Source organism: Lynx canadensis, chromosome B2 (assembly GCF_007474595.2).
Source record: "Lynx canadensis isolate LIC74 chromosome B2, mLynCan4.pri.v2, whole genome shotgun sequence".
In the NCBI taxonomy this organism is placed as follows: domain Eukaryota; kingdom Metazoa; phylum Chordata; class Mammalia; order Carnivora; family Felidae; genus Lynx; species Lynx canadensis.
In genome coordinates this window covers 125,413,846-125,424,080 of record NC_044307.1, presented here as the reverse complement: position 1 = coordinate 125,424,080, position 10,235 = coordinate 125,413,846, and the positions used below count along the sequence as shown (strand labels likewise).

The 10,235-nt window shown below is 40.3% G+C and overlaps 1 protein-coding gene across 2 annotated transcripts in view; it reads right to left on the bottom strand.

Annotated features, from left to right (window-relative positions):
• Positions 1–1,710: 1,710 nt before the first annotated feature.
• ARFGEF3 (ARFGEF family member 3) overlaps positions 1,711–10,235 on the bottom strand; it is a 184,107-nt gene continuing 175,582 nt past the window's right edge. For both annotated transcript variants that reach the window (XM_030316441.1, XM_030316442.1), the window contains one exon: positions 1,711–8,571. In XM_030316441.1, the coding sequence (XP_030172301.1) occupies positions 8,380–8,571 (192 nt within the window). In that variant the 3' untranslated portion in view covers positions 1,711–8,379. The remainder of the gene's footprint in view (positions 8,572–10,235) is intronic.

The window sequence follows — 10,235 nt, the reverse complement described above, 5'->3', positions numbered from 1 at the left end:
CTACTTTAGTTTTATTTCATCCATAAGAGGGAAGTGCCTGGTGACTTAGTAGTGCAACTGTCAGATTACCAGAGTGTATGATAGAATGATAGAATCATGGTTTAAGGTCACGTGCACAGATTTCGTCTCTTTGGCAACTTGTACTTCTTTTGCCCCTCTATTGGCCAGTTTTCCATGATTTGGGCATGATGATTCCTAGGGTTATACTGTTGTAGGCTTTTGAAACAGTTTAGAAAAAAAATTTTTAACGTTTATTCATTTTTGAGAGACAGAGAGCATGAGTGGGGAAGGGGCAGAGAGAGCGGGAGACACAGAATCTCAAGCAGGCTCCAGGCTCTGAGCTGTCAGCACAGAGCCTGACACGGGGCTCGAACTGGTCAACTGCGAGATCATGACCTGAGCTGAGGCTCGAACTCGTCAACTGCTAGATCATGACCTGAGCTGAAGTCGGGTGCTCAACCGACTGAGCCACCCAGGTGCCCCTGAAACAGTTTTAAAGCTGCAATCTAATAAGACCATGACATTAAAGGGGCTGTATTTTCTTTTCAATATTACCTTCTAATAATCATATACCTATTGAGGGATTTGTTATGAACAAAAGGTAGCGATTTTTGTAGTGGACAAATTCCATCAATATCTACTGATAATATGAATTTATTTTAGAGAAGAAAAAATATATGTAATATATATGTATCTCTTCAGATATACTTTCTAAGTATGTACCAGATTGTCAACAGTGACCTTGTCTGTGTTATGGAACTGGAAGGGGCCTCTTCAGTTATGAAATGCCATGGAAAAAGAAACCTGGTTCTTGTGGTAGTATTCTGTAAACATAAGATATTTACACAAATTATTTTGATAGGTTTTTTAGATAAGAAAATTGTTCCACATAGATTTTTTTTAATGCATTTGAATTTTTATTCTACAACACAAGCAACATAAATACAATATCTTTTAAAATATTTTCTCTTTAGAATTTTCATTTTCACCTCCGATAAAATGTACACAAAATACACTTGCAAGCTTGCTTACAGGGACCTGATAAACAATGAACAGACAGATTCTATCAAATCAAACAGTTTATCAACATATAAAGGAGGGTAGTCTCAGTTGTGTTGTGTGTGTGTGTGTGTGTGTGTGTGTGTGTCTTTTAATAAATATGACCAAACTAAGAAGGCAAAATAAAAACTGTACTTCTAGACAAGTCCTTTGGAGTAAACAAAATGCTTCAAGGCTCCTGGTGAATGGGATTGCGAGGATGAATTCTGCATTTTATAGATAAAATGGTACACTGACTCAGATCATTATGGCTGTACCAAGCTTCATTTGTTTATAATTTTTAACGAAAACAAGTCGATTCTTTGGCATAATATAAGAAGGGATAAAAGAACCCTTACCACCCACTGGCTTTGTTTAGAGTGGGAAATGATAACAGGGAAACTGTTTATAATGTAATTTATTTTATTTCTCTTAGAAAAGCAGGAAAATAATCTCGAATAATAGTCTTTTGGCATGATGAGGGCAATAAATGTCTTCTTCTTAGCCACCCCCACCCACCCGTTGAAAACAAATTAACAAGCAAAAATAACGGAAAGCAGCCTTTCCCTCTGGGCACCTGCTCCTGCCCCTATCATGCCATACCTGGATATCCTATCACATGGCTTCAACTGAAGTGAAACCCACAATATCAAAAGCACTCATCCTTGTCCATTTTCGCCTATTCAGCGGGGAACCGATTTTTATTACAGAGAACCACTTCCAACAAAATACAGATGGAAGAACTTCCATGGGAGGAATGCAAAGTAGCCTGCACATGACCATGAGGTAGCCCTGGATGACTGTTGTGGCTGGTAACGTCAGGGCTTGAGATTCCCTAGCTTGAAGAGAAAACATTTTGTGTGGTAGTTCAAAAGGTTGGCTTTTAGCTTCCCCCCCACCCCCGCTCCCTTTTTTGGCACCAGTTGGTAAAATAAGTTGGAACTAAATTATTCCTAGAGATTAATATTTTAAATTTAATTTGAAAACCAATGACTATTAAAAGAACTAAATGCACACAGAGTTTCCAAAACAGATTATGGAAAACAAACGTGAACTGAAACAATTATTTCCATCCACAGAGGCAAGAACTTGACTCCTTAATACCATCAACCCTTTGATATGCTTTCTGATCTCACTAACTCTCGTAAATATAGTCATTTCTATTCATACAACAATCTAAAGTAATTTAAATGATGTCAGCGTATTTAAGCAGAAGGCTTTAGAGAATATGAAATCAATAAGAATGATATAATTAATATAATTTATCCATGGATAATTTTAAGGTACTTAATTTTTCCCTCTTGAATTATTCCCTGATTATTCTTTTTTTGGTGGAAAAAAGAATTTCCAAAGTGAACTAATCAGACGAAGTGTTAAGAAACATAGGCCCCACCTATATTTAAGTTAACATAATTTCACTGTATTCCCAAAGCCTGCTGATGCCCGTGAACATTTCTCCCATCACTGGAAGATGAGATAATGAATACGGTCTCTACTGTGCAGGTATGAACACAAACACACTTACCAAAAAGTCCTTCAAACAGGCACATGTACTGCTCAAAAGGGAGTTGTTCAGTTTGCAAATTTCCATGAAGCCACTTGGTAGACTCTTCACAGGTACATAAGAATTAAAATATTAATTTACACCAGACAGTTAAGATGAAGCTACGCCTAATAGTGTAATACAATTTTGAAGTGTTGATATTTGGGTGACTAATGAGAGAAACCTACTGGCAAGCAAGCAACTACTCAAAACTTCTGGAAGCCAGGAGCCAAAGTTGTGATGGAGTTGAGATGGAAACGTCTCATTAAAACTGTAATGACAGAAGAAACTCAAACACTACATACTGAAATTTAAAATCACCTCAGTACAAGTCAAAGGGTCAACATCATACAAATGATCATCCATAACCAGTGTTTCTAAATACAAAGACGAGAAGCTTACACAGAATTCACTGTTTCATTGAACTTATACATTCATTGTCTTCTAGCTTGTAAAAAAAAAAAACCTAATTGTTGGCATAATAAACCTAGAAACTGGGAAGATTGAGTAGGAATGCTGTAGAGAATCCAATCCCAAGGTGTCTGCCCAAGATTCAGTTCGATGTTTCTATAGAGCTTGATAAGTCAGGCTGATCTCATAGGCAGTAGTTGGAAATTTTTTCAAGCCAGTTCTCGAAATGTGGTCCCCAGACCAGCAGCACTGACCTCACCTGGGGACTTATTAGAAATGGAAATTTCTAGACCTACTGAATCTGAAACCACGGGCATGGGCCCAACGACCTGGGTTTTAACAAGCCCTCCAGGTGATCCTGATGTGTGCCAAAGTTTGAGAACCACCTAAGAGCAAAGTCAAAAGATACTAGACAACAACCACTAAAAACTTTAGGATAGGAACTAATAATACGCAGCAATTCTTGGTGGTTGACAAGCTGGAAGGACCATACCTGGATGGGATGCACCAGTAGCTGACTGTAATTTTGTTACTAAGATGGTCAGCCAGTCTCTCCTCCCTGGAACTCTCACGCATTATTACACAAAGATACAGGGGAAAGGTTTTATATGGTGCTAGTGGTATTGTATTGCATTTTCCTCAATTAGTAAGAGGTGCCATTGTTAACAAGGAAATTGAATATTGTTCTCAACTGAGTTTCTCATAAATTATCCCCCGGGATAATTTTTTTTTTTTTTTGGTCTGTTTTCCCTGAAGCAATGATTGTATTTTGGAAATCTAAATGGTGTTCTAGTCCAAAACTCTGTATTAAAATTTTAGTTACTTCCACATCAAATATAAACATTATAAGCAGAGGAAGAGGATCTCATAAAAGGAGAGAGACAGTTTTCTAGATTGTTCCACTATGAATGAACATAGTTTTTTTTTTTTTGATGAAGCATAATTATGAGTTCTTTACTGATTTCATTAAATCTTGCCCCATAACAAGCTCCTTTTTCCAATAAAAAGTGCTTAAAGAGAGTCTCTTGCTTTTTCTAAGGCCACACTAAATGTCACCAGGATCACCTAAGTGGTACCCATGCATATCCAAGTTCTGTCACCCGCTTAATGTCATATGTTGGATTTTCCTTACATCTGTTTCCTTGTCTGCAGAGTATGTAGAAATATTGAGGCATATGGCACATGGTGGATATTGACCTGATGCCCTCAGTACCTGGATCTTTAAACAATCTTGTCCTACCTGTCACTTCCTTTTCAGAGAGTGCAGTGGAAAACTGGTTAGAACGGATTCTGCATATTCTCAAACTTTGATGATGACTTTTACTGCCATCTACTTCCCAGGGAAGCAAGTAGAGAGGCACTGTTGGCTACAGGGCACTTGATTCTGAGTGATTAAACGGCAATTGAGAAAAGTTTACCAATCGTGCGTGTCCTTCTGGACACAGACTGCCATGCACACCTGCAGAACAGCTGGCCCCGAATAGTAATATTCCATCACTTCCGGCTAATTTGGCAAGTTTTCTAAATTACCACTGAGGGTCTGCTTTAAGACTAAAGTTCAGACCTTATTTTATTTTCAAACACCCCAAAACATTGTATTATGTATGATCTTTCTATGAACGAACACGTTTTTAAAACCCTATTTGAAAAAATCCTCCTAGGATTGCAGATATGAGACATCGATTAAATACTTTCAACTCATTTTCACTGTTTAATTCCTGGCAACACTCATGTATTCACTCTGTGTCCTTAGAGCATTGTATTGTAGACAGAGCATGGCCTTTGAATTCAGGAACACCTCTTTTGCAACCAACGTTGCCATTTACTGGTGATCTTGGGCAAATATCTTAACCTCTCTGGGTCTGTGTCCTCATCTGAAAAAAATGAGGAAAACAGAACCTGTTTGACAAGGTTATCGTGAGAGCTAAAGGGTAATGTAGGTTCAGGTCTCCGGTCACGGTGGCATTCAACAAATGTCACCTCCTCTCTGTCGTCTGTAACCTCTTGCAATTGTTACCGGCTCCAAACTAAGGTCTTCACTCTGCTTAGTCTGATAGGGCGGACACAAATGGATTTTCTTTTCTGAGAAAGAAAACCTTCTTGCAGGAGCAGCCCTGTGATGTATTTGGGGAAAGTCAGGGATCTCTGTCATATAATTGCATTACGTTCTTACAGTGAAGGCTACTTGATGGTCTCAACGGGCTCTGTATAAACCTTGAAACAACAAGAACTAAAAGCCTGGTGACACTGTACCAAGAAGTTTCCATTTAAAGGTGCTTTTGAATTATGTTAACATTCTGTCATGTTTGAAAATAATTTAATCTGAGCCATTATATAGGTTAGCAGCTGCCTTGGTCATTATATAGCGTAAAGATGGTAGAAAGTGCCCTAGTTGTATATTGATGGAGGAGGCTACAAAATAATCATAAGGGGAGAGATGGCAACATGGTGTAAGGAAGCAGCCTAAGCATTTTTAGAAGCTAATCAGGAGAGGCAAGAGCTAGGCGAGACGCTGGCCCTCCATCAAACCTATGTCCTCATGGCAAGGAGAAATCTGATGATGCGTGTGGTCTACTTGGCTGTCAGGAATTCCTAAACACTTTGAATTTTCTAGGTATTTTCATGATGCACACTTTACCAAAATATTAGAAAAAGAGAGTACGTCTCAGTCGTAGGGTAACACACTTTGGGCAGTAAATACAGGCAACTGAAAGTGACGTGCAAAATCTTATTCTGCTTAGATCAGTAAATACATGGTCATGACTGTTTTTGCCACAAAGGCTGTCTTGACCTTGGTCTTTCAGAGACCTTGGGAGAGATGGAGTGAAGGAAGAGAGGGAGAGAGGCAGAAACCCAGACACTGGAAGTGTGTGAGGGGCCAAACAGGGAAGGGACCACTCATCTACCGAGGGTCCCTAATTATTTCCCTTTCCTCTCCACTCCTGGAGAAGACAGACGTCATTGTGACCTGAAGTCCTATTTGTTAGAGATTATTTGTCTCCGGCGATGTCCTCTTGACAACAGCAAATACCTCTGGGAAGTATCAAGGTGAGCTGAGACCAATATGGGCCTCGGGGTAGGCTATAGAATAGATGATGGGAAAGGGCTAAAACCCTCTTACAAAATTGTAGGTAAAGAGCTATGCACGTTTTCTCACTTTTTCACTCTTCGAACCTATAATGAGTCCTAGTCTCAGAGCAGTGTTTGCACATAGTACGGGGTAAATTTATTTTCATAAACTAGCCTTGGATCTCATGAGAGAGAGTCTATGGGAGAATGAATTCTGATTTCCAAACAACTAACATATTCTGGGACGTGACATTCTAAATTGAGACTGGCTTTGAATTTTTATGCTATATAAAAAGTTGCTACATGTAAACATGTTATAATCATGGATTTGACACTCTGCTTCTCTGAAGCTTCCTCCCTACCCCACCCCATGGCCCTCACCCCCACCAAGTTAATTTTGTAGTCCTCATGGGTTCACAAAGGGGAAGTAAACCTCAGAGAAGCAGTATATCACGGTGGTTCTGTTTCTTTTTGTGGTTATTGTGAAAACAAAGGAAAAGTATCGGACTTTCCATTCTACTTCCAAAATAGAAAAAGTTTAAAAGTATAGAATACTCTTAAATACATTGCTGTTCCAACAATTCACTGCTTAAGATCAAATAGTTGATCTGTGTTTACACTTGAATTGTTGTCTAATGAGTAAAACCTGAAGGCAAAGAGAGGGTTTTGTGGTACTGGAAAAATGCCTTCTGGATTTTGCTGTGATCTCTGGATGGCATACGAAATGATGGGGTTCTTTGAGATTGCCTAAATAAATCAGGGAACTCTGTCTTCCTTGAGAAATATGTAAATATCTACAAGGTTAAGATGAAGTTTACAAATACTAGCACTGAGCAAAGTTGTTGGTTTGAAATCCTTACTTCTGTACTGAAGAGTTGATGTTTTATTTTTCAATGACATTCCATTGTGAACACGTTTTTAGGGGCTGGGAAAATGATAATGTATCTTAGCAACAAACTCTACTTTCTAGAATGTACACGAGTGGGCTTGATGAGTTTCAATCATTATAACTGAAGAACTATTAAGTGTACTGTAAATATGATAAAGTTTCCAAATTAATTTCCTAGTGATATCTAAAAGAAACATTCATGTAAAAGAACAGCCTGGAAAGACACCAGACATAAGTAAATTTACTTGCCAGAGAGGAGAAGTGTTTGAAATTGAAAAACTTAATTTTCTAAATTTCATTCTGTGTCCCCTTCTCCTTTAGTTTTATTTTCTTCTGAGACCAGAGCTTGTATGCCTGACACCCTCATTTTATGTGATGCTTGTATAATATTTTAAGATTTAAAATGACTTCGTCACAATCTCTTTTCTCACCCCTTCCAGCTGTCTCCCTACCCCACACTTCCTGCCCCGTTCCCTGAGAAGTCTGCTCACTGGATGGAGAACTGAGTCCTTTCCTCCGAAGGTGCGGATACAAAATGAGTTGCATTTTAGCGTTTTGTTTCCTTAAAAACCCAAGGTTCTGCCCTATGTTCAGATAACTGTGGAGCAGAGAAATGTCTGTGCAACAAAAAACTAAGGCACCATTTTTTCTTTCCCTTTCCTGTTTTGCCTTGGGAGCAAAAGCAAAGACTAATGGGAAGCCAGGGTGGCTGGTCAGTCTGTCTCTTGGCAACATCTGTGTCAGCCAATCTGTGTGTCAAAGGCTGCCAGCCCGTAGACTTAAAACCCCGCCAGGAAAGCATTTTCTTCCTTTAGAAATAGGGAAATAAAGGCACAAACGTACCTTAGAAGAAGTTGGTGAATACCAACTGGAAAATCTTGACAGTTTGGGACGACTTTGAAATGTTCTGGGATATTTTACAGAGGAAGCCATCCCTTTCTTATGACCCCCAAGAATGTTTTTCCAGCTGCTAATAAGCCCATAATCATAATAGAAAATCTTCCTCCAGTGAATGTCTTTACTAGATGCCTGAGTGCTTACACATCAGCTTGACTTACCAGCAGATATTTCCTTAACATTTCCATTAAAAAAAAAAAAAAAAATCATAGGTCAATGTAGTGTTTTCAAAGGGGTAGTCCTGGAAAGGGATCCTTTTGGGAATAACATCGCAAGCAAAAGCACTGGGAAATAAACATCAAGATTTAGAAACGTATCAAGGAATGGAGACTCTTCTGCAATAATGTGCAAAATCAGAGAATCATTTGTGTCATCCAGATACAAGGTTAGTGTCCAGGTTGGCCCCAGTGTTAGGGAGCAACAGATTGTTCTCTGAGACACTGGTTTTGGTGGGGCTGGTGGTGGGGATAACGCGATCAGACTGGCAGGCACTCTCTAACCCTTGCTACTGAACTTCCTCAAAGTGAGTCGTCTACACGATGATGTCGTAGACCCGGCCCACTCTGCCCAGCCATTCTCTCACGGCCTGGCGCACGCGGATGTCGGTCACGTGACAGGTCAGCTGGCTGATGCACGGGAACACTGCAGGCTGGAGAGCCGTGAAGGTCTGGTCTGGAAGGATCTGAATCTGGTTGAGAACTGTTAGCATCATGTTGGTCCATGCCTAAGAGAAAGGATTTAGGGGAATTAGCAGCTTTCTCCTCTGGGTTCAGCTGAACTCTCAGGTGTGGCTAAGCCCTGCCAGTGTGCGAATGAGTTTTCTGTCTTTGGGCTGCAATAAATCTGTCTTTACTAATTGAATGTAGCGACTAGAAGTTGTCATTTTGAGTTCATCCATACAAGGAATAGCAGAGACTCCTCTGACAGTAGGAATACCTGATTTTCAGCTTTTGTAGGCTAGAGGCGTAACTCGTTTCATTGCAGTTCGCTTTTACTGTGCTTCCCAGAGAGTGGGTTTTTTGTTTGTGTTTTCATTTGCTTACTTTGTGTCTCTGTGTCACATTTTGGTAATTCTCACAATATTTCAAACTTTTGAATTATTTTTTTTTTACAGTTTTTTTCTTTTTTTTTTTTTTTCAACGTTTATTTATTTTTGGGACAGAGAGAGACAGAGCATGAACGGGGGAGGGGCAGAGAGAGAGGGAGACACAGAATCGGAAACAGGCTCCAGGCTCTGAGCCATCAGCCCAGAGCCTGACGCGGGGCTCGAACTCACGGACCGCGAGATCGTGACCCGGCTGAAGTCGGACGCTTAACCGACTGCGCCACCCAGGCGCCCCAACTTTTGAATTATTTGTTTGGGTGATCTGTGATATTACTATTATAACTGTTTTGGGTGCCATGAATTGTGCCTATATAAGATGGTGAACTTAATTGATAAACACGTGTGCTCTGACTGCCCCACTGATCAGCCCTTCGCCCGTCCCTCTCCTTGGGCCTCCCTATTCCCTGAGCCCCAACAATATTGAAGTTAGGCCAGTGAATAAGCCTACATTGACCTTTAAGCGTTCAAGTGAAAGGAAGAGTCACAGGTCTCTCACTTTCAATCAAAAGCCAGAAATGATTATGCTTAGCGAGGGAGGCGTGTTGGAAGCCGAGACTGGCACAAAAGCCTAGCTTCCAGCCTAAGTTAGCCAAGCTGTGAACGCAAAGGGAAAGTTCCTGAAGGAAATTAAAAGTGTGACTCCAGTGAACACACACATGATAAGAAAGAAAAACAACCTTAGTGCTGACAAGCAGAAAGTTCGAGGGGTCTGGATAGAAGATCAAACCAGCCCCAACATTCCCTTCAGCCAAAGCCTAATCCAGAGCGAGACCCTAACTCTCTTCCATTCTGTGAAGGCTGAGAGAGGTGAGGAAGCTGGAGAAGAAAAGTCTGAAGCTCGCAGAGGTGGGTTCATGGGGTTTAAGGAAAGAAGCTGTTTCCCTAATCGAAAGTATTGATTGGAAGCTGCAGCAAGTTTTCCAGAAGATCTGCTGAGATAAGTGATGAAGACGGTTACACTAAACAGATTTTCAATGTAGATGAAACAGCCTTCTGTTGGAAAAAGATGCCATCTAGGACTTTCATAGCTAGAGGGAAGTCAGTACCTGGGTTCCAAGGGCTGGCTGACTCTCTAGTTAGGGGCTAATGCAGCTGGTGACTTTAAGTTAAAGCCACTGCTCATTTACTATTCTCAAAATCCTAGAACCCTTAAGAATTATGCCGTATCTACTCCGTGCTCCATAAATGAAACAGCAAAACCTGGATGACAGCACATGTTTACCCATGGCTCACTGAATATTTTAAACCTACTATTGAGAACTGCTACTCAGAGAAAAGGATTC